The 24,333-nt window shown below is 37.5% G+C and overlaps 1 protein-coding gene across 1 annotated transcript in view; it reads right to left on the reverse strand.

The window, feature by feature from the left end:
• Window positions 1–24,333, reverse strand: part of LOC148999540 (sodium/hydrogen exchanger 6-like) — a 45,142-nt gene that overhangs the window by 15,497 nt on the left and 5,312 nt on the right. The window contains exons 7-18 of the mRNA XM_089140588.1: window positions 23,942–24,004; window positions 23,802–23,821; window positions 23,626–23,711; window positions 18,319–18,347; window positions 18,031–18,062; window positions 17,882–17,929; window positions 17,713–17,773; window positions 17,480–17,577; window positions 17,306–17,381; window positions 17,202–17,221; window positions 15,214–15,311; window positions 15,019–15,128 (exon numbers count right to left, since the gene is read on the reverse strand). Coding sequence (XP_088996714.1) covers window positions 15,019–15,128; window positions 15,214–15,311; window positions 17,202–17,221; window positions 17,306–17,381; window positions 17,480–17,577; window positions 17,713–17,773; window positions 17,882–17,929; window positions 18,031–18,062; window positions 18,319–18,347; window positions 23,626–23,711; window positions 23,802–23,821; window positions 23,942–24,004 — 741 coding nt within the window. The remainder of the gene's footprint in view (window positions 1–15,018; window positions 15,129–15,213; window positions 15,312–17,201; window positions 17,222–17,305; window positions 17,382–17,479; window positions 17,578–17,712; window positions 17,774–17,881; window positions 17,930–18,030; window positions 18,063–18,318; window positions 18,348–23,625; window positions 23,712–23,801; window positions 23,822–23,941; window positions 24,005–24,333) is intronic.

Here is a 24,333-nt window from a genome sequence, read left to right on the forward strand (position 1 = left end):
ATCTACTTTCCTTTTCTGAAAGGATTCCTTGGTCCTGAAGGGATAAGACAGCATAGAAGTTTGAATTTTCAACATAGGTTCTATATTTCAAGTTCTTTCCTTTTTTGGTACTTTTTATTTCTTGGACAGATTCATTAGCTCATGAGATGTACTATTAGTTTCCTTTTTTGGAGGGCAAGGTAGCTTGCTTCTCATGTTGTAATTCAGACCAGGAGTAATATAAATAAGGAGGCTGCAATTCAGGGACTCTCTTGCTATAATTGCAGCCCATCGTTTTTCAAATCAGCTACTGTTTTGGTTGATTAAAGCTTATTTCCTAGCATGGTATCAGAGCTTTATTGAATCAAAACAGGGCTGTTCTCAGTGTCCTCTTCTGAAGTCTCTTTCGGCGCTCCGTACTTTGGCATGCAGCCACCTATTGTTGTACTGAGTTTTTCTGTTAGATCAGATGAGTATATAAACTGATCTATTCTACTCCTTACCTCCTACTTATCCCAGAACTTGATCAATTCTTTTGGTCCATTATTTTCTGCATTCTGCAGATCTATAACTCTTTGTTTCCTGCAATTTTTCTGCATTCTATAGATCTGTTTCTTTTTTCCTCTGCAAATACCTATTCGGTTCTATATTGCAGAATTTTCTGTTATCATATTTCAAGTTCTGGGCAGTTTAGTTGTGACATCTACTCCTATACATTATGTCTGCAATTACTGATGATTTGACTACAAGTACTGCTGAATCCAAGGGATCTCAAGCAGATCCTCCGAATGTACAGATTACCTCATCAAACCAATAGGTCGTCCTAAATATTTGCTATGGTCCCAAGGGGTTTCGTGTTTACATACTTGCAAAGGGTAAGCTTAAGTTCATTGAGAGTGAACCTCTTGCTAAGACTGACAAACCCTCCCTAGTTGGACCCAAGATGATACAATCATCAAAATTGGATGTGGAATAGCATGGAACCTGATATTGCAGCCAATGTTATCGTTCACAAGAATGCCAAGCGAATATGGGATGACTTGCAAGAAACCTATTCCTAGGCTAAAAATATGACACTGACTTATAGTATTGATGAAAAGCTAATCAATTTCAGCACGCTGACAAGTCTCTGCAAGATTATTACAACTCTTTTAAAGGCATGATGGAGGAGTTGAATTTCTTTCAACCCCTCACTATAGACATTAGAAGCTTAAGGCACAACGCAATAAATTCTTTGTATCCAAGTTTTTGTAAGATTGAACACTGAACTGAAATCTGTGAAAGGAAACCTTCTTGTTGGTGAGCATGTCCCCAACCTCAGTGAAGCATATTCTAAACTTCAACAGATTGCCTTGCCTGAAGAGGGTTATTTTGGCAGTAGCACTAAAAGAGAGAATTCTACCTTTACTACATCTCGTGAAAGAGGACGTGAGCGTGGTTCCGGGGAGTTAGTCGACCTCCTAGAAGCAGTAGCGTTCAGCAGTCTGATAAGGCATCTAGGCTTGTACTCATTGTGGTAGAACTAGACTCTTGGTAAAAGCTTGTTGTGGCCAAACATGGAAAGCTAAAGTGGGCCAAGCAACTTGCCAATCATATTGTATTTGATGATGGTACTGACACAGTAACAAACAAAGACAGTGGCTTTGGATCTTCTTCTAGGGACTTGTCTAAGACTCTTCGGGATGATATAAGCCAAATTCTTCGTCGTCTACAAGAAAATGAAATCGCTGCTTCCGCATCCACCAATACATATGTTACCACTCTTTCTCATGCAGGTAGCACAACCCTTCTCGCTTCTACATCCACCCCTTAGATTATTGATTCAGGGGCTTCTTCCCACATGGCTGGTAAGTCATCACTTTTTAGTTCTTTTTATAAGTCTATTACTAATAACTTAGTTGTCATAGTTAATGGCTTATTATGGGCTCTAAAAGTGTTTCTCTTACACCTTCTATTACTTAGTCATCTATACTTAAGGTTGATAATTTTCCCTTATTATTTGTTAGCCAGCTAACTAAAGCATTGAATTGCTTCGTAACTTTTATTCCTAATTCTTGTGTTTTCCAGGACCTTCACAAGAGGAAGATGATTGGTGCAGGGTGTGAAAGGAATAGACTCTACTATTTGGATTATATTTTCCAGTTTATACGAAGCATTTCGTCTGTCTGTCCTTGTATTTCGTTTTGGTTTTGAAAAATGCAGACATTTTAACCGAAATTTCGACAATCATAGAAGAAAATTCAACCAAAATTGTCAAAATTTCGGTTAAAATGTCTGCATTTTTCAAAACCAAAACGAAATACAAGGACAAGCAGACGAAATGCTTCATATAGATCGGAATGAAACGAAATTTCAGTCGATACGACACAAAATATTGTATCGACCCAAAATGATGCTTCCCATGTTATAAAAATGCAACTTTTCAACAGAATTTCGACATTCTGCCATTTCAACCCATATCACCCACTGACATTTCGACTGATTTTGACTTATTATTTTTATTTTTGTTGCTTTCGTCCCTCTTTTCACCTAATTTTCAGAACTTCATTTCATTCAAACACTAGATTTGGTCCTCCATTTGTGGATTTTCTCAAATCTTGCAGGTGAGTAACCAACATCCTCATTTTTTTTATTTTTGTTTTGTTTGTGCCTTAAATCTTCTTGGATTGCTTCCAAATTTAAGTATGTTTACTTTAGAGTGTTGATCTATGAATTTGTAGTGTCAAAATTAATTTTTGGTTCTTCCTACTATTTTTTTTTTTCCATTATTAAAATTATTTTGTAAATTATGTATATTGCTAAAATTGTATATGTATAGTAGATGTATGAGCTTCAAGTTAATGTATGTGAGAGTAGACTTGTATTGTCATTTGTATGGGGTACAAACGGAAGAGGAAGACATGGAATAGAGTAAACTTGTAATTGGTAACATTCTCGCTTCTTCTCATATATAGTATATACTTGAATGTTACATTTTCAATGGTTTTTTTGGTATACTAGTAGTTCCATAGTGTTTATTATGCTTGAAATAGGTAGTATGCAAGAACCCGAAATTGAAGTTCGAATTTTCAAAAAAAAAAATCACTAATTTCAACCAGAATTTTGGTTAAAACTTCGAAATTTTGGCCTTTTTCAAGGTCAAAATTCCTATTTCAACCGAAATTTTTTCCTTGCAAACAATAACCCTTATTTGTGTGAAACAAGTTGTTCATTCACTCCCCAACAAAATTGAGTGGTTGAACTTAAGAATCGCCATCTCTTGGAGGTTGTTCGTGCTCTTTTAATTCAGATGAATATTCCTAAGAGTTACAATCGTGATGCGGTTTTAAATGCTGGTCATTTGATTAACTGAATACCTATGACTTTACTTACTAACAAATCTCCATTTTCAATTGTTTTTTTGAATGAAGAACTGTTTTTAGTTCTACCCAAAATTCTTTGTTATGTTTGTTTTGTTCACATACCACATACTATAGATAAAATTTCTCCTCAGTTTGTTAGATGTATTTTTCTTGGCTACTCACATACTCAGAAAGGTTTTTAGCGTTGTGATCCTGTTCATTGAAACAATTTGTAAGTGTTGATCTCAACTTTTTTTAGGATACCCCGTAGTATACTAGTCCATCTTTGCCTAGTAAAAAACGTATTTTGAATGATGTTCCTACCATTCCCTCTTTAGTTCCTTCAAACAATAGTGTCCCTCTTCATGTTTATCAACAAAGATGTACGTTGGCAAAACATATTATGGATTGTAAAGATCCTCTTGTAGATTGGTAGCTCTCCTTTAGTAGATGTTGAAGTTGATCCTATGGAAGTTCCCTCTTCATCCTCTCTACCAGTGGATTCTTCTAGTAGAGATCCCACTCCTACTATAGATGACTTACCAATTGCCTTGAGAGAAGGTACTCGTACTTGCACTTTATGTTCTAACATTGTTTATCCTATTTATAAATATGTACATGTTTCTCATCTACCTCCCAACTTTCGTTGTCTTGCCCTTTCTCTATCTGCCATTCGTATTCCTACCCATCATAATGAAGCCCTTAAAACCCCTGGCTGGAAAGTTGCCATGGATGTGGAAGTGGATGCTTTACAACCTCGTCATACATGGTCTTTCATATACTTGCCTCCTAGAGAAGACGATGTCTATTGTTGGTGGGTGTATATTGTTATCATTCTGATGGTACGGTTGAACTGCTCAAGGCTCTCTTGGTACACAAACTTATGGTGTGGATTATTTTGAGACATTCTCTCATGTGGCTAGACTTAATTTTATCCATGGTTGATTTCTCTAGCTTTTAATTATGATTGGCCTCTCTGTCAGCTTGACATTAAGAATGCCTTCTTGTATTGTGACCTCCATGAAGAGGTTGATATAGAGCAATCTCCAGATTATTTTGCTCAGGAGGTGGACAGCACTTGTGTATATAGGTTACATAAGGCCAACTATGGATTGAAATAGTCCCCATGGGCTTGGTTTGAGAAATTTAGCCAGACTATGGAGTCTTTTGGATTTGCCCAGTGTTTCTTTGATCATTTTGTTTTGTTAGACGACAAGGTGGTGTTGTTGTCATTACAGCAGTTTACGTTGATGATATTATTCTCAGGCAATAATGTTGGGGCTACCAATACAACCAAGGCACATTTACATAAATCTTTCCAAACCAAAGAGTTGGGTAATCTACAGTATTTCCTAAGAATTGAGGTCGTTCGGAATAAACAAGTAGTTAGTTTGTCACAAAGAAAGTATGGGTTGGATATTTTGACGGAAACTAGTATTCTTGTCTCTAAACCTACTAACATGCCATGGATCCTTAGCTGAAGTTATGAGTGGATGACGGCAACTTGTTAGATGATGTCCATCATTACAAGAGTCTCATTGGGAAGCTTATTTATCTCACCGTCACTCCTCCAAATATTTCCTATTTGGTTGTCGTGTTAAGCTATTTATGTAGTCTCCTAAAAAGGCCCATTGGGGTGAAGCAATGAGAGTTATTCAATATCTCAAGAGTGTGCCTGGTCTATCGACCAAACAAGAGTATGGATTTGGTTGCTTTTTCTGATGCATATTGAGCAGGGTTTACAGCTGGTCGCTGATCCACTACAGGTTATTGTACTTTTCTAGGTGGAAATTTTGTAACTTGGAGGAGTAAGAAGCAATCTACTGTTGCCTATTCTAGTGCTGAAGAAGAGTATAGAGCCATGGCCCACACAGCAGCCAAGTTGATGTGTGGTTTCATTACTTGTTGGAGAAAATGGGATTCCCAATTTCCATCCCTATAAAAATGTTTTATGATAGTTAGGCTTCTACTTATATTGCCAGTAATTTAGTGTTTCATGAGAGGACGAAGCATATAGAGGTGGACTATCACTTTGTCCGTGATGCAGTTAAGAAGAAAACTATTGAAACTCCCTTTGTGAGTTCTAAGGATCAGCTAGCAAACTTGTTCACTAAAGCTCTACTCAAGCCATGTTTTCAGTCTATCTGTTGCAAGCTGCGCATGGGGGACTTGTATGCTCCAACTTGAGGGGGAGTGTTGAGAATACGCATGGTCCAAGGCTACTGCCTTGGTGCGCATGCCTTGGACAGCCTTCCTTGATGCTCAAGTTATCTACTTTCCTTTTCTGAAAAGGTTCTAGGTCATGAAAAGTTAGACAACATAGAAGTTTCTATTTTCAACATGGTTTCTATTTTTCAAGTTCTTTGCTTTTTGGTACTTCCTATTTTTTGGACTGATTCATCAGTCCATGACATGTACTATTAGTTTCCTTTTTCTGGAGGGCAAGATAGCTTGTTTCTCTAGCTGTAACTCAGAATAAGAAGGCTGCGTAGGACATTCTTGCTAGAATTGCAGCTCATTGTTGCTGATTCTTCATCTTTTTCTTCTTCTCTGATTTCTTCTGCTTTCAAGTTCAGCTACTGTTTTGGTAGATTAACGCTTATTTCCTAACAGAAGAAATTTCTTATTAATTCAATTTCCTAGTCAATTTAGGTTCATTTATAGGCTAAGGATCGGGTTATGTCTTCCTCTTTAAATAGCAGTCTACTTTGGAGATAAGATATGATCCTCCAAGTTCAGTTGAGTTTGAATAGCTAAATTAGGAAAAACGAGGTTTGGAGGTTTTACAGAATACAAAATTTTAAATATTTATATCTTGAAATTCAAAGGTATAAACGGGGTCAAACTAGGCCTTACGGTCAGTCAGGTTGTGGGACTGGTGTGTCCAAAGTTTAGGACAAATCTAACAGAGAATGGATTATAGGCTGCCGGATACCTCAGTGGGGAGCCTTGAAGAGCTTGAAATAAATGGAATGGCTTCCTTTAGGCTGTCTATTCAGCCACAGGAAGGATTTGGTTTCACTTCATCTAGACCTTTACTGTTTGTTCAATCTTGGATCTACCAAACTGAACAAAAACATTGTTGCAGCAACCATGGTGGGAGATCTGGTGAGATATCTCATTTTTTTACATAGGCAAGACGAGATGAAGGTTGAGAGCAAAGAGTTGAGATATCTCGCTCGAGATCTTGCCATATCTCACCATATCTCACTATATCTCGCCATATCTTGCCCTGAATCTCGCTGGAACTCTCAATTTTTGCCTTTTTTTGTGGATTTTGGCTGGATTTTCACTTGCAACTACTCTTAGCATATGTACAACATCGAAGGAAGATCAATCATTCTTTTCTTGTCTTATGAACTTATGATTTAATGACTTATATAGAACTTCTAATGGTTGTATAATTTTATTATTCTATTCTTGAAAAATGAGATTGTGATATTCATATGGATAGAATTTAGATAACATTTAGGTTATTTGATGCATTTCATACACTTGCTCTTCATTTATATGCCTTAAGGTTCTATATTACATGTTGTATAACCTTGCATTCCCTAATCCTACAACATTTCGGTTTCACATTATGGGTAGACTTAGAAATTCACACATAGGGTTGTTTTTTGTCAAATCCAAGGCCACCAATGTGTTCAAAAGGCCTTAAATAGGCTATATACCAAGTTTCAACCCAATTGGGACCCTAAAACCCACCGAGATGGATCACCGAGTTGACGCCAAAAAATTATATATCTAGACCGAGATCTCACCTAGATGGTCGAGATCTCTCTTTTTCAAGGTGGTGAGATCTCGCTCGAGAGCGAGATCTTCTACCATGGCAGCAACAATACTCAAAAAGGGGGAATCAAACCGAGAATAATTGATTGATAATCTGATTTGGTGCCTTTCTAGAGTGCAGTGGCTTGTTTATACATGGAAAGTGGGAGTTCTAATCTGATTTCAACTCCTATTATAACCCTGAAGAATCTGGACGAGTAGCAGATAGACCTACAAATATTTCTTCTTTTTCCAAAAACTGCCACTAGAATTACTAAAACTGAAAAGAAACTAAATATGGAAAAACAATAATGATGGGCAGCAAGACTAGGAGCTTTACATCGGCTTCTAAGAGCAGGGCAACTTATATTCCATACAACTCACCTACCTGAGATCAACCCTTATGCTTGGGGTATTATTTCCTTAAGAACATCTGACTTCACCAAAAATCCTAGATAACTTCCACCTTGGAGGTTCCACTACCAAGGTCAACACTACACTTGATTTTACATCAGTAAGAAATACTCAAGAAACAGCAGAAATAGTTAAAGAAACCATCAATTAATCAATCTATATTCTTCCCAGTTGATACCACTGTGCATATATAGCTTCACAACTGAAGTCCTCATTGAGATAGGACTGAAAAACCGATTTAACTAGGACTTTTAACTGAAATAGAACTTGAACACTAGAAGTTAAATAGGAAAATAAATCCTAATAGCTATTCAAAAGATCCATCTACTCCCAACTTAAATTGGACCATTTAACCAATTTAACCACCGTGTAATTAAAACATAAAAGGACTGAAATAATCTAAGTATGGGTATGTTTGTACTCAACTCATGAAACCCAAGTTTTAAGATCATTAAGTTGGCTTATTGCATTGGTAACCCTTGGAATGAAGGATCCTAGTCCTCCACACAATTCTATTTGCAGTCACTCAAGGATCAAGCCCTATGCTGCCCCTGCCTCTTTTAGCTCTATCTACCTGGATCTAGTAATTGTTCTTTATGGATTTCCTTGAACATGACTGTAACATCTAAAGTGATATTCCCAATTCGGCTATAATACAATCAAAAGCAAATTACATTTAGACCCCCTGGGTTTGCAATCAATTAAATCCACTACCCCTAAGAAAAATCAATTACAAAAGCACCCCTAAAAGTTAACACCATTAAATTTGAAACTAAAAAGACCATAATATCATTACGTACCCATCTTAATATTAGTTGAAATGACCTAACTACACCTACTAACCCAATTAGAACCCAAATTGAATATATCCCACCTTATTGCTTCCATGATCTCTCTTTCTTTTTCAAATTTTAAACTTCTTGATCATAACTATGTTGTTTTATCATATTTTCCTTTCCCTTTCTATTGGAAGATCTTTTGAAGTTTGAAGTAGGGGTGCAAGTTTGGCCCTGGTGGCCCTGAGGGCCTGCCCCGGCCCGAGCCCAAATAGGGCTTGGGCTAAAGATTTTGGCCCTAAGGACGGGTTAGGGCCAAAATATTCTGGCTCTGAACTACAGCCAAGGGTGGGCCTGGGATTACTCTCTGACCCGCCCAGCCCGTCCCTATCCATCCCGGATTTTAGCCATGATTCTAGCCTTGATCTTGGCCCTAATATTGGTCTTGATCCTAGCCCTAATCTAGGCCCCTGATTTTGGCCCTGATCCAAACCCTAATTTGGCCCTGATCCTGGCCCTGATTTGAGTATGGATCCTCCACCCACATAGAGAGGAATTAATTTAATCCACATGGGTGGATACTTGACACATGTCAAATTTAAAAAACATGATTATGTTTTTGTAGAAAATTAACAAAAATAAATTATAACCTCATTATCAATATAGTAAGCATCCATCTGATTTTGGTCCTGATCTTGACCCTAATTTTGGCTTTAGTCTTAATGTTAATTTGACCCTGATCATGTACTAGATTTTTACCCTGATCTTCATATTAACTTTGATGTAAGTCTTGAATTTGACCTTTAGTCATTTTGATCATATTAGACTATGAGTTCACTTTTTATATTATTTATAAGGTAATTTTTATTTGTCGACCTAAGTCATTTTTAGTTCCCAAATTTTTTTTTTTTTTTTTTTTTGGGACTAAGGCAAGAGAATATAATAAGAGTTCCCGGGCCTAGGCAAAGGCGCCGCCCAAAACGGAAAGAGCCTCGGGAAGAAAGCATAGACGATGTAAAGACAGGAACCAAGCATATGTATAATGCGTACATGTGACAAATGTTAAAATAAAAACAAACAAAAAAGTCTTACACAAGTCTCACACCCAATCTCACCAATCCCCAATCCTCTCTCTTCCATCATGCATATTGATAAGCAACTTCTTCTCTGCCTTTCCTCCACATTAGGACCTAAGTGTGGTTTGTAGTATGTTGGATGACGAGGAGTCGAATTAGTTTTTTATTATATAAGATATGATAGATTTGGTGAGTGACTAAAAATTTGACTTAAAGAGCAAACCCTCGGAGGGCGGTCGACTCATCGCCTCATTAGCCAAACCGCCATTACCCTGAACTGTTATAAGTAATAAAAACTAGTATATAGAGAATTAATATCTAACAAATCTACACCCCAACTTCTTATCATGCATATTGATATCTTTCTTTTGCCTCCAATGTGATATTTCAAAGAAAAACTTATTAAGGACAGATAGTTGTGTTTGTAACCAAAATATCATTTTCTTTAACTACGAAAAAAATAACTTTTTATTGTAGATTACTAAATTATCGTTGATTTACTTGTTAACAAGGTTTTGAATATGGATTTTTTTGTTGAAAAAGGATATCAGTTTAACGTATAGTTGTGAATGAAAACATACTTACCTAAGGCTTATGTGCTTGACTTTGAAGATAAACTTTTCATTTTATCATATCCCTTTTGAATTCTGATGTTTTTAAGTTTACAAAAAAAGTTTGTGTAACCTTCTCTACAATTGACTTGGTTTTCAAATATGTCAAAATTTAATTAAAATTCTTCTCTCTAGCTGTTCTCTTTCATGAATAATTTCAACTATTTGTTGTAGGAGAAAAACCATAGAAGAAAACAAAACAAAAAAGAGAGTGGGAGAAAGAAACTTGGAGGACAGACTGGAGTGAAGTTTGATCACTGTCTTAGAAATTGAGAATCGAGATAAGTCTTTTTCTTTTTCCCTTTAAGCTTACATATAATAACCCTAATTTTCATCAAATAGCAAATTAGAAAACCCTAGAAAATATGGATTTCACTATTTCTCTAGAATCTAAATGGGTATAAATACAGATTGAATACAAGTTTTGGACTATTTGTTGACATCTATATCATTTTATTTCCCTAAACTGTGTTTGGAATTTAAGAATTTAACAACTTTAATATTTATTTCAATAGAAAATCCAAAAAAAAAAAAAAATTCACTTATCTCAAGTAAAAAATTTATAAAACAATAAAAAATTTCAAATAATCAATCTGAAGGATATTACCATATCCACATCCTATTAGTTATCAAACGGATTCGGATACCCTTAAACAGATCCGGATGTAGATTCGAAAACGGATTCAATTACATCCAGATATCAGATCACCCGTGGTGTAAACCGACAGTGAGATTCACCTTTATACAAAACGGACTAGATTTGGGTGGGGTGCCAGATTTCAAAAGCATACATTTAAACTTCACAAAATCATGTCGATCAAATAGTTTTTAGGTGTCCACATATTTTTTTCCACCAAACATCTAATTTTATAAATTATACTCGTAGATTTGAAATCGTCCCCAATGTAACCAAACAGGCCCTTAGTCATTTACACGCCGAGCAACATTCTACATTTTTATTAATAAAATTTATGTAAATAACTATGGGTTACTTATAATCAAAATTCTAATTCAATTAAATTATGATTTTTTAATAATCAAACTTGTAATAAATGGGGATACATTTTAAAGGCCATAAGTCTTTTGTCTTTTGAAAAATATTATGCTGGTAGGGCCTAAAAGGGGTAAATTAAGAATTTTTATGAATTTACATTTGATATTTTAGGACCAAGGATAGGGCCAATTAAGGATAGGGACAAGGCCAATCAGGACCAGGGCCAATCAAGACCAAGGCCAATAATAGGGACAATCCGGATCAGGGCCAAGAGAGGGCCAATCAAAGCTAGGGACAGGGCCAATCAGGGCCAATCAAGGCCAACCCATGCCGAACCGGCCCATTTACGGCCAATCAGGGCGGGAATGGGCTTGGCTTGGCCCTGTAGGGATTAGGGCTAGGGTTTGGTACAAGCTTTGTATTTATGATTTATTTTTGCACCATATTTCTCTTTCGATAATCGCACAAGGGTTGCGAGTCTTACAACTTTGATAATCTGAGGGGTTGTGTTGTTGCGACAGGTGAAGTGTTAGAAAGAGATTTTTTGAGAAAGAGGAAAGAATCTGTACTACTGTCATTAGCAACCAGGAAAGTCAAAAAGGGGAAGGAGGGATGTAAGATGGAATTAGGAGTTGGGGGATTTGAGCAAGAGAAGGAAAGGTTGCGGAAGTGGGGGAATAGCAAGATGTAGCGCTGAAGGGTACGGTTCCAGGGTGTTGTAGGGTTGAGAGCCAAGCCCAAACAGGGAAGGAGCGTTGATACCCGATGGTTGAAGGAAGGGTTTGAGGAGCGTTAAAAGGAAATTTATTCTATTGCTAACTTATTAACTTTTATTTGTTGAAGACATTTCACATGAACCCTGAGAATGGGAGGCAAGATGAAACTGAGAATACATCAACTTACAATAAGAAAGGAGGAGGAAAGACTAAAATCGGAATTACGAAAAACCTCAATAAAGAAGGGTAAACTTGGCATTTTAAATCTTTGTTTAGTGATGACATCATCACTTAACCCCAATCCTTAACAGTAGGAGTACATTCTTGATATCGATTTGTTTTGTTAGGGGGTAGTATCTGTAATTGCTTGCAAACCTTATGGGGTCTATACGTAATTTGATCTACAATTAATCCTTACTCTTATTATCTCCTGGACTTGCCACACATCCTCCTCTATTATACTCATTTTGTCTAATTACACTTTTGACCAACCCACACTTCCGCTCTGTCATATCCAATCAATACAAACCCAATATCACATTGGGGTATTTTCCTATAAATATGGGTTTTGGGCTTTCATTTCATAAGTTTATGTGGTCACAGTCCTATTCTATGGGCCTAAAAATCTGGTTCCTAGGCCAAGTACGAAAATAGTTTAATTAATTGCTTTAATTATGTAAATTGTACCTAACTTAAGTTATAAGGGCAAACTAGTTTCTTACTATGACTTTATACCGGTTTTAGTCGAGCAAGTCTTAGTTAAGTAGAAATAGGTGAGCTGCTATCAAGTTTATGTCAATTAGTAAGTCCTAATGTCACTAGGACTTCTTATGTAAGGCTCTACATAGCCACATCCCCCCCCCCCCATCGATTAGATAGATAAAAATTCAAATTATTAATAAAGTTACTCAAGTTGCAACTTGCTAGTCCCTTTATTGGTGTCTGTTGTGGCAACAATGTTTTGTGCAATTTGATAGGCCAAGATTGAAGAAACACTAAGGTCCAAGGAGAGATCAAGCCTAGTTCCGAGCTATAACTAAATTGACAGCCTACAAACTCCATCCCCGTTCAATCCGAAGCTTCAAAAGCTCCCCCAGCCGGGTATCTGGCAGCCTACATCCCATTGCCCTTCCATATCGCATTTTTTTCTATTTTGTTGGGTTTTTTTCTTGAATTTGGGATTTCCCAACACACAAAATTGCAACATCAATCTAACCATTGGAATTGACTTAAGCTTGGAGGAACCCGTCCTCTCTATCAAGTCTACATTCACCCTAGGTTACAATGCCATCTAAGTCCTCCAGACCTACCAACCATAAGAGTTCTACTAGGATTTAAATTCCCACCAACTTTAGGACTTTCGAAGCAGCCATCGGATTTGGCCAACTTTCCCATCATTTCATTGTTAGGACCTGCACACTGATCTCTTAAAAGTTTTATTAAATCCAACAACTGAAAGTACCCAAATATCCCTCCACTACATAGTTCAAAAATCTAGCTGATTTCATTAAAGATCTTGGAAGACTGGCCCTCATTCAATTCAGGCAACATTTCATCAGTCTTATTACTATCTCGTAAAATTTCACTTTGAGCATAATTGGCATGCAATTGTCATACAACACTCTGAATGCAACTGACTACTTCACCCATCCTACTTCGATTCTGTCAGAAATATCATCATCAATTTCACCCACCAAGTTAGGATGACCATGAGAATCTAAAGTATTCACTTTATGGTATTTCTTGGTCCTCGAGTTTCACCACTTCATCACCTATCTTAGTGAAGCTTAAGTTACACGACATATCTTATGTATTTGTTCTACTTATCATAAAACCTCTTGACTCCAAAGTTGATCTCCACAACTCCAGCCTTGCCCTAATTCCTTCCGTTGTCTCATTGAACAAGACGATATCAACAGGAATAGCATACATCAAGGTATCTCATCCTGGATGTGATTGATAGGATCATCCATGATAAGTAGAAACAAATAAGGGCTTGAAGCCCCATTGTAATTGGAAATTCGCTACTCTGGCCTTTTACAGTTCTAACATTTGTCGCCGTGCCCTCCTGCAGGTGCTTAACCATATCTATGTAGTTACTTGAGCTCCCACTCTCCATAGGAGTTACCAGAGAACTCTCCAAGGACTTGGTCAAATGCCTATTTAAGGTTGATAAAGATCATACAGAGGCTCCTTTTATAAATTGTAACAATATCCATAAGCCTCATTAGACGTAACTACTATCATTGATCTAAAATGGCATAAAACCATGTTGGTACTTTGATAAATCAGTTTCTCTTTTTAGCTGTGCATTGATGATTGTTTCTCCCCATATTTCATGGTATGACTCACAAGTTTGATGCCTCTATAGTTATTGCAATTCCAGTTATCATCTTTATTTTTGAACATCAGAACTGTAATACCTCCCCTCAAATCATCAGGCACCTTGTTGTACTCAAGATCTTATTAAACACCTTTCTTATCCAAGATGGTCCATGTGCTCTTAAGCTCTTCCACAATTTAATTGGGATCTCATCCAATCGTGATGTTTTACCTTCATCCTTCAGAATGCCTCTTTAATTATCTTGTGAAGTTGTTCCAGATGTCCATGATGTGTGTTTTTCTCCACTTCCACAACTGGCCTATCAGTCAAGATACAGTAGGTTTTAAGGATAGTGTCCATCCCAAATTAGATTCTACCACAGTTGATGCACATCACATTGTCCAAATCTCTGCTCTTCCTTTGTCTTATAACTATCTTATAATCTGCAATTACCCCTTCCTTTGAGTTCTCAAAGAGGTTATCATATTTCTTCACTCTTGCTTTCCCCTACTCTTTTGAGCTTCTTTTCTAGCTACATAATAACTCCATTTATCCTCTACCTAGTTGATCATTTGAAAAGGTTATCATATTTCTTCACTCTTGTTTTCCCCCACTATTTTGAGCTTCTTTTCTGGCTGCACGATAACTTCGTTATCATCTACTTAATCAGTTTTTTGACATGTCTTAAATGAACGTTCCTTAGTCTTAATGGCTGCTTGGGCCTCATCATTCGACCACCAAGTCTCTTTAGGGGCCATACTCGTACTTTCTGAAATCCCTGGGACTTCTTTAGCGACATATTAATGCAAATTGTCATCTCAGACTCTCAGTCCACATCCAATTGTATCTCCCTCATAATTCCACTTACCTAGTAGAGCCATTTTATTGGTAAAAAAAATGCTGGGAGTATTCCTTGTAGGCACCTCCATCTTACCTAGTTCAGTAATTACATACTCCAAAAACACCTATTTTGCATAATGCATTTACACTCAACGAGAAAAGCACAAGGCCACATACCGTCAAAACGACTATGGCAGTGGTTGCCGTGAATATTGTCTGCCCGTGTCCTTCCGGAAGATCATGAACAGACTGCAGAGCAAGGGCAAAAGCCATAGCCCCTCGAAGTCCTGCACAAAATTTACTGAATATTCAGAAAGAACAAACAAAGAAATCTCAACAAACACCTAGAACTGGCATAAGCTTATCCCTCACCACTATACCAAAGTGCTTTCTGATGTTTCATAGGTATTTTCCGATTTGCAGGGCGAACTAAGTTGACCAAGTATGCACTAGAAAATACATTGGCAGCCCTTCAAGAGGAACAAAAAAAATTATACTGTAAGTAACAATGACAGGGAGCCAAAAATGACACAGGACACCTGTTAATAGAGGTTTAAAGCCAACAAAGGACCAAAAACATTTTAATTGCTGTTAAAAAAAATATCATAGTTTAAACCCAAAGAGTTTAAAAATAGAACAACAATCCATATAGATTCCGAAGACATCAAGACAGTTTCATAAACCTCAACATACATGTTATTATTCGACGCTAATGTTACATGGCTAATCCAGTTTGCAATTGTCTAGTGCTTGAATCAAGTTAGAAGAATCACCAAACCCCATGTCCATTCACTTTGTCTACTCCATTATCATGTATTCATGTGTTAATTAGGCAATCTTTCCTAATACTATTTTATGTATTGCAGGAAACGTGAAGCAGTCACCATCTGAATCTAGCATGTGTTTTTTTTTTTAATTGTACATAATGGCCAGACCCTTTTTGGTAGTCGAGGATATACACCATCTCATCTCTATGTTGAAGTGGTGGTCCACGCTTTATATTAGGGTGTCCAAATGGATGCGTCTCTTAATCTCGCTGTAACACGCATCGTTTCTAACTCTTTAAGACTGGGATCATTTATCCAACCCCATCCAAACCATGGCCATATTATCTGGCTCCTCTGTTGCCTGCACTTTCATATCTACAGCAGGTCACCTTTTGTTATGATCCAATGGCAGCTAAAGTGTTGAGTTCAAGACAGGTCTTGACTGTACAAGAGGGGTTGGGGTCTTGTTGTCCAACAAGATAAGGTTATATGAGCATTTGACATCATCATTTTTAATATGTTTCTCTTTGTCATAAAAACAAAAAAAAAAAAAAAAAAAAGAGTAAAAAATAGAATAATCACTTTCCTGCATACAATTATTCATATTTTTTTCTTTTTTCATTTTCAGAAGAAAAAAAATTAACAAGAGAGAAGTAGTAAATATCAAGGACTCTGTTAAAATGCTTCAAAAGCTATCAGATGGGAAACTATTAACTACGACAGAACAGCATTTCAGGCCTAATATCTGACCCCCTGTTGGTCCTTTAAGTCCTAACATCCCTAAACGCTATAAGCCCAAGACTCTTAAGTACGAAAATCTTCATTATCATCTCATAAGCAGGAGATTAATTTCATCAAGTATCCTTTCTAATCCTTTATAACAGATAACCCAGTTGTTTATTACAATCTAGCAGTAGCTGACATTAACTGACAAGAGGAAAAGAAATTCCATCATTCTATAACGTATACCCACCTATAACCCATTATGACTGAAGAACATTAATCATGTCTAACACCTGGTAACTGAATTCATCCCCCCCCCCCCTTTTTTCCTTTTTCTTTTTGGGGTGGGGGGAAGCTCAAACTGGTAACTGAAAGTCTGAAACTAAGGCTCGACACAATGCCAGACATTAGGTAAGTCAAGATTAATGAAACAGGAAATGTGTCCTAAAAACCAACAAACTCGTTCACAATGTCAAAGCAAAAAAAGACTATCCAGCTAATGAAGCATCTGCAGGCCAACTATACTTTACATGAGGCAAATTAGTCAAGCAAGGATGTACAAGCTATATTTTATAGTAAACATGAGGCGACTAATAAAAAAATGAACTTCTCCATGGTTAAATTACGATGAGCTTGTCGAAGCGATTTAGTTTGGAAATGAAACTCATATCAGAGCATCGTGCATACCATAAAGGAATAAAGCCCATTGTCATAGCAATGTCCATACAGCAAAGGATTGGAACTCATTGTAACGATGACAATGAGATCCAGTTTTCGGAAATAAAACTCATCTAATGTCCATAAAATGAATGATTGAAATAAAAAAAGGCATCAAAGTTTAAAGGTTTCAAATAAAACTTGTGTATGTACCTTGCAACTCCAATAAATATCTGGCAGGATCACGATACAGCAGAGTTAAGGGACAACCAAGGCAACATCATGGATATTACTGAGGGAATTAATATAGAGGATACAATTGAGAAGAAGATGAATCCAACATGTGACCAACTATGTTTTTCCATGGCTATATCAAAGCCCATGTATATAAACCTGGAAATTAAAATCGCATGATCATGACCAAATACAGTGATACCATGAAACTAACTAATGCTCAAAAGCTAACATAAAATAAACTGCACTCTACTTACACAAATGTTTCCGCTAGTGAAGATATCAAATGGAAAAAAGCAGCAACAAACCGTTGAGAGTTTTCTGACAAATTTGAAAACGTGTAATGCTTCATAAGCTGGAAAAAAGGGGAAAAACCAATGACTTCATGCTGCTGCTCCAGAAATACAAGAATAAACTGTCCCTTTTTTCCCCACTGGGGGTGGGGGGGTAAATCATGAATAGACAGTCAAGACAACAGAAATCAACTTACAATTCCGGTGAACAAGATTGAGACGATACCAGAAAGGCCAAGACCCTCTGCTAGCATGTACCTGGGGAAATTGGTTCAATTATAGACAGATTCACAATTCTGTGGGAGAGGGGAGATGGAACTCAGGAACCCCATATAACACAAAAGAAAAGGACCATAAATTGCTTACGAGAAATACGGAAACAGAACAAACAAGCAGCACTCCAAGTTCTGAAGACTGCATCCAAAATTTAGCACACAAAATTCAGAACCTTTTTTTGGGTCGCTCAGTACTTACAAACTAAGTATAGCAACACACTAATAAGATGAAGTACTAACTTGTCAAGATCCAAGCCAGCATACTTGAAAAGGTTCTGCAAAGTCAAGGTCTCCAAACATATCTCTACTAACAGCCATCCATCTCAGATTTAAATTTAAATTATCCAAAAAAAAACCATAACCAATGCAGCAGGGTCAGGGTCAGAATTTTCTTTTTTTCTCTTTTTTGGATGTATGGTTGTTTTTGTATTAGAAAAAGGGGGGGGTTTACAGAGAAGGCAATTTCCTAGAACCCCAATCAGGATCATAATTAAGTTAACAAAGCAACATAAAATTAGTGAAGGATATCAATGCAGAAGTGAATCCAACTGCAACCCCTGTGTAACATCAGACACAATATCAAGGTTAAAGCAATACACTGACCAAAATAAACTAAAACTTTTAAAGCAATACATCTGAGGTAAAAAGGAATGACCAAAAGAAGAAAATGACGAAATCTATTAAAGTTTAGCTTACCACAAGTTTAAACCTCAACCACCCCACCCCACCGGTGGGGAGAACTAAACAAGGAAAGAAAAAAAGAACCCATCTTCATTCCCCCTTTTTGCCCCAATAAAACTGTTTCCTTGTAAAACTTTACCTTCTTCATGAAACTGTAGAGGAAAAGCAAGCTCATGAATCCCTATTCATGCAAGAAACAAAATGGAAAATTCCATTTATTTTAGTAACGATATCTGAAAAAAAAAATCCCATTGCCTATGCCTTCAGGGTGTTGCATAATCAAAAGCCAAAGCCTCATTTTACTACTTAAATCTCCTTGAAAGAGTGACAGGTAAGGCCAAAACCAGTAAACTATTCTTATTGTTCTTGGCACTAATCCAAGGCCTCTGACTATGACAACTGCGGGGATGTTGTCAATCATCAATGGGGTAAATTTTGGACAAGGGATTTTTATCCTCTCAATTTCTAATCCGCCCTTTAGCCCCAACTTCTAGTCCAGAATCATGACACATAGCTAGTTTAGATCCAATGGTCTCTGTATTATTTCTATTTAATTTCCTAATTAACTTCCTAAATCTAATCCAACCCTAGAATCTCACTACTAATGTAACCCCAAAATTGAGGGCTAGTCTTCAGGATCAATTCAAGTGAACAGCAGTACGATTAGGGTTCTCTGGTATAAGGCATTTTTGCTGGATTTAGGGTTTAGGAAAGGGTAGGCATTAGGAGCTAGGTTTATGGAATCCAAATCTGAACCCTTGCTGTAATTTAAAACTCAGAACAGAATTCCAAGTCTAGAGTTTAGAATTTAGGGTTCCTAAGGCCTAAGGGTAGCTAGGGCTAGAATTGAGCTCATAGGTAAAGGAAGGGAAGGGATTGATGATCCAGGAGGAGATAGGTTTTGGAGTGAGGGGTTTGAAAGAGATGAACAAAAGAGGATTAGGGTTTCAAGGGTTTTAGGAATTTAGGGCAATGAAGAAATCAGGTTTCAGACTAGGGTTTGGTTGGCATGATTGGGCTGAAAATGAGACGGAATGTCAATAAGGTTGGGGGGATGAGGTTCTGACCTTGAATTTTGAGTCTTAGAAAAATTTCAAATGTAGCAGAAAAACTCCAGAAAATAATAATAAAAAATAAAAATAAAAAGGTATGGGGCATAAGGTTTAGAGGAAGAAAGGATTCAGTCTTCCTAGGGTTGGGGGGTGGGTGAGTAGGACTACAATTAGGGTCGAAAGCTGTGAGGGGAAGCTAAAGGGAATGGGATTAGGAGGATTAGGCTTTGGGGATGGGGAGGGGTTGCCACAAGCTAGGGGAAAGAGGGACGATGAAGGTTGTGATTGAAAAGACTGGAAAATGAGGGGAGAGGCTGGGGCTGGGCCTGGGCCTGCTTGTATTTACTTGCAGGAGAAGATGGGGGCCTGAAGAACATTGAATGATTGAAATCTGCAGAATTTGTAAACACAAAGCAGCTGCAAGTTTTCCCTCCAAGGGAAAACCCTGACTCCACTCCTCCATATCCTTCAATCTCAAATATTATTAATCATCAACTCTTTCGCTTACAATGGGGTGACTCTATTTATAGCCTTACAAATTTAAAACTAAAGGAAATCATACTAGGACTGAACAAAATAAAGAAGATGATGTAACCAGGGTTGGGTGCAAAAATCCAGACCCAACAAAGCTTCCTAAAGCCGCCGGAATTATCCAAGGGTATTTTGATCATTTTCCAGCTATATGGGTCTTGACAGAATCCCCTCGATCCAAGGGTCATGGATCTATTTTTGTTTTTCTATTTGGGTTAGTCTTTGAACTATGAAGTGTCCAAGTCTTTAAAAGTCAGTCATAATAAGATAAGATTCTTTATTCATAGAGGTTCTTATCTTTTAGAGTTTGTTTTTATTTGGAAGTTGTTTGCTTGAGTCCCAATTAAGTGTCTTAAAAGATTCCAAACCTAGGGTTCTGGTCTTGTAGTAATTTGATTCTTCTTTTAGTGTGGTGGTCTAGAGTTGGGAACCTTATCTTTAGGGATTCCCAACCCCAATCAGAGTCTTTTATTGTTAGGCTATAGATAGCCTCTTCTTACATTGTAATTTTCAGTTTTGATGCATGAAAATACCGAGTTGAAAGAATGGACGTGGGATCCCGAGATGGATGACCTGTGGCTGGGTAACAGTGTTTTCAGTGATTTAATTTGTCTTCTTCTTCTTCAAGCATTCGAGCAGCAGTTCCAGCAAGCCCCTTCAGTTTACAAGTAGTACACAAGCTCCCTACCCCTTTCCCACCTCCCCCCTGCCATTGCAACCTTACCCAGCCCCTCCACTGCTTCTGCCCAACCCTTCCCCATCCCCTGTCCTTGCTGCCACACTAGTAGCAGCATTCCTAGAACCCATGACTCCACTGACCGGTTCCCCTAAGTCCCATGACTCTCCCAGCCCTTTCCCCCTTTCCAAACTCTGCACTTGTCTTCTTCTTCAAGAAATTCTGCCGAATCTTAACCTCCATAAACCCTAAGTTCTAAGAATCATATCTGAACCACCTTCTACGGAAGAATTTTAGAGCTTCAAGCATATCCTAAAACCCTACGAAATCCTTTCCCTTTTTTTGAAAATCCTAGGCAACCCCAAGAATCCCGGGAGATTACCAAACTACCCCCAGCCTAGATTCGTGGTCACATCAAGACTTCTTGGACTATGACTCAACTCATATTACAACTAGAAAAAGGATTCTATTTAAGAAGTCCTGAACAAATAAAACCGAAGAATTCCTAACATAAAAAGGAACCCAACTTGATATAGGATTCCAACTTAGAAACTCAAATAAAGAGACTTCTACTTGACTTGGGATTCCCCTTCTTCTAAGGACCCTCACATTACCATAGTATGAAATTTCAGCAAAATTTCACCATCTCAGTGAGTACCGAAATGAAATGGAATGGACAGTGAAATGAGAAAAAAAAAAACACAATATCCAGAAAATGACTATTATACCAACTCTCATAGTAGGCCAGCAAATAAAGTCCAATATGGTTCCGTTCAATCTGATTTATTCAATGGAAGGGGCAGTTATATTATTAGAGAATGAAAAAAACTCATTGTACTCTAAAACAGAAGTAAAAACTCAAAAAATTTGAACTCTAGTCCAATCCAGACTTCTTGGCTGAAACAAACTCTCCTAAGGTTATATAATCCCCAAAATAAAATAAAATATAAAACAAAAGAATAACCCCACCAACCCCTACTGGACCAGAATCCAGTTTGGGCCTCTACAAATCAAGTCATGCTGATCTGCCATGCACATGCAAATGCATCAGCATAAGAGGTTCCGATGGACCACAGGTAATACAAATCTATACTCGCAGAGCCAGGCAAAGGGCTGGTTGTTGGGCCAGCAGTTGGAGGATTTTAATAAAAGTGATAAACAAGAGGTGGAATGAATACATAAGGGGAATAAGGGGACACGTGGTGGGTGAGGTAAAGGGCAGTTACGAGATTCAGTTAAGGTTTTCCAGGAGGCTGATTTGGCATCGGGGAGGGGATGCAAGGAGGCAAGGAAGAATACAGATTTTGGAGCATAGCAAGGCTGCCACAGGGGAGTGCTGGACCCTAGGTAACCCAGATGTTTTTGCTATTTTCTTCATTCTGGTTTACTGCTGTTGTTAAAGATTGATGTGAACACAGATTGAACCCCCCAGCTGAGCCATATAGTGGAGCCCAAGGGCCAACCAAACAAGCCGGCCAAACCCTAGTCCAAGGGCATTTTGGGCTTTTTTTCCTTTTTCAGCGCTGGAATCTAAATTCCAGAATTTTAAGAGAGTCACAGTCCATTTTAAATTGTTACTTGATCCAAGCATGCAACTATTTCCTTCTTATCCCATAGGAGTTTTGAAACCTTCCCACACTTCCCTGGATCCTGTAGGTCAAATTCTCACCCCTTTGGACGTTCCCATGGCTTACCAAAATTACCCAACCCAAACACAAAATCCTAGATTTACCCAAAGTAGGGAAATTCTGAAATTTCATGGATGCCATGCTCCTTGGTTCACATCAATGATCCTAACAGATTCCAATATCAATGGAGTATCTGTGTGGGAAAGTGCTACTTCCATGCCTATCACTCTGTCAATCTCCAGTCTACTAACGCAAACAGGAGAGGGCAATCTGCTGGGGACAAGCTGCCTTGGAAGATAAAAAGGGGAGCAGAGACTCAAATCTGTGGAACATATTGGAAGGAGATGGTTTAATAGAGAATGGAGGTAGAGAGGAGAGAAGAGAAATATTATTCAGATTCATGAGAAAGAAAGAAATCTGAATCATGTAATGAGGAACAATAGCGGAAAGAGAAAGGTGACAAAACAAACTCCACTTCAATTTTTAACTACTACAGTACTACCATATAATCCATTCATCCAATCAAATGACAGGCTCTAGTGTACCCTCACAAGCCTATTTGAAGACTAAAATAAAATGAATACTATTGACTGTAGGTAAATCTGTTAAACAGTAGGATTTTTCCTTATTAAAGTATAAAAAGAAAAGAAACATAAATACACCAGGAATCCTCCCTAATGCAAACTAGGAAAGCAAGTTTCTTATTGCATAATGATTCTATTTAAGGAGAGGGAAAAAAGGGAACTAGAATTTAAGGATAAAATCCCTATCTTAACAACTTAATAGTGATAAATAAGAAATTATCTTCCCAAGTTTAACCCTTGACCTGCACAGAAGACTAAGCTCCTGAAATCTTGGAATTCTGGAAAGTGGAAGCCTTTTAAAGCCTTTTAAAGCCTTCAAACTGTGCCACAAACTAGATAGGCTTTATTTACTTCACAATACCATATCTGAACCAAGCAAGCACCCTGGGTTCAGTTGTGAACCAGAATATTGACCCAAATCCAGAACTGCCAGGCTGCTGTTGTAATTCCATGGACAAAAGACGCATTCCCTTTTTCCTCCACATGATAGAAAATCAACATCTTCAAAATAAAACAGCAGTTTGTCCATAAAGCAATAACTCCTCAGCCTAATCACAACTAAATGAGTTTGTTACATGGATCCATAACCCCCAATCAGCTCTACTGCATTTGTCAAATGCAAGATGCAAGATGCCAGCTTTGAATGTAAAAAGAAATGAGAAAAAGACAAGGTAAACATTAACCTGATGACAATGAGCCAACAAATGTCTCAAGAAATCTAAGGACGACCAAAAAAAAGTTCTGCTGGGATGAAACAGACGACATTGTTCTGCAAGAATAGCCAGTGCCCAAGTTAGAACAAGACTTTAGATAAACACCAGCTCATATTTTAAAATAAAGTGCAAGCAAGTGTGCGGACCTGTACAAGGAAATTGCCATCTTCAAATTGCACAACATACAAGGGAGAAATATAAAGCATATAAATAAAAGTGGTGAATAGCAAGCAAACTCAAGAACGACAGAAAATACTGAGATAAAAGTAAAACAAGAAGCACATACTGCATCATTTAGAACAGATTCTCCAAATACCAATGCATAAAGGTTCATGTCTATGCCAAGTTCCTACAAAGAAAAGCCATGTTACAAACAAGCCTCTTCAAACTATGGAAAAGAAGATGAATCAAAATACAATGAAAGACATGGAATGCAGGAAAATTTTCTTATATAAATGAACCACTTCTCCTAATTAAGAAACTGATAGACAGATAAGGAAAAATGAAATATCAAGGTTGGGGATTTTGGGTTATGGTAAACTGCCAAGAGTTAAGGGTATTTTAGGCCCAAGCCTATTGTATATTAGATTTGTACTTGATGTAATGTGTTACTTTTTACTTTTTAACTTTACTTCCCTTATCTATCTTGTAACTTTACTTTTTACCTTTACTTCCCTT

The sequence above is a fragment of the Hakea prostrata genome, chromosome 11, assembly GCF_041222555.1.
Source record: "Hakea prostrata isolate BN-2017 chromosome 11, UWA_Hpros_2, whole genome shotgun sequence".
In the NCBI taxonomy this organism is placed as follows: domain Eukaryota; kingdom Viridiplantae; phylum Streptophyta; class Magnoliopsida; order Proteales; family Proteaceae; genus Hakea; species Hakea prostrata.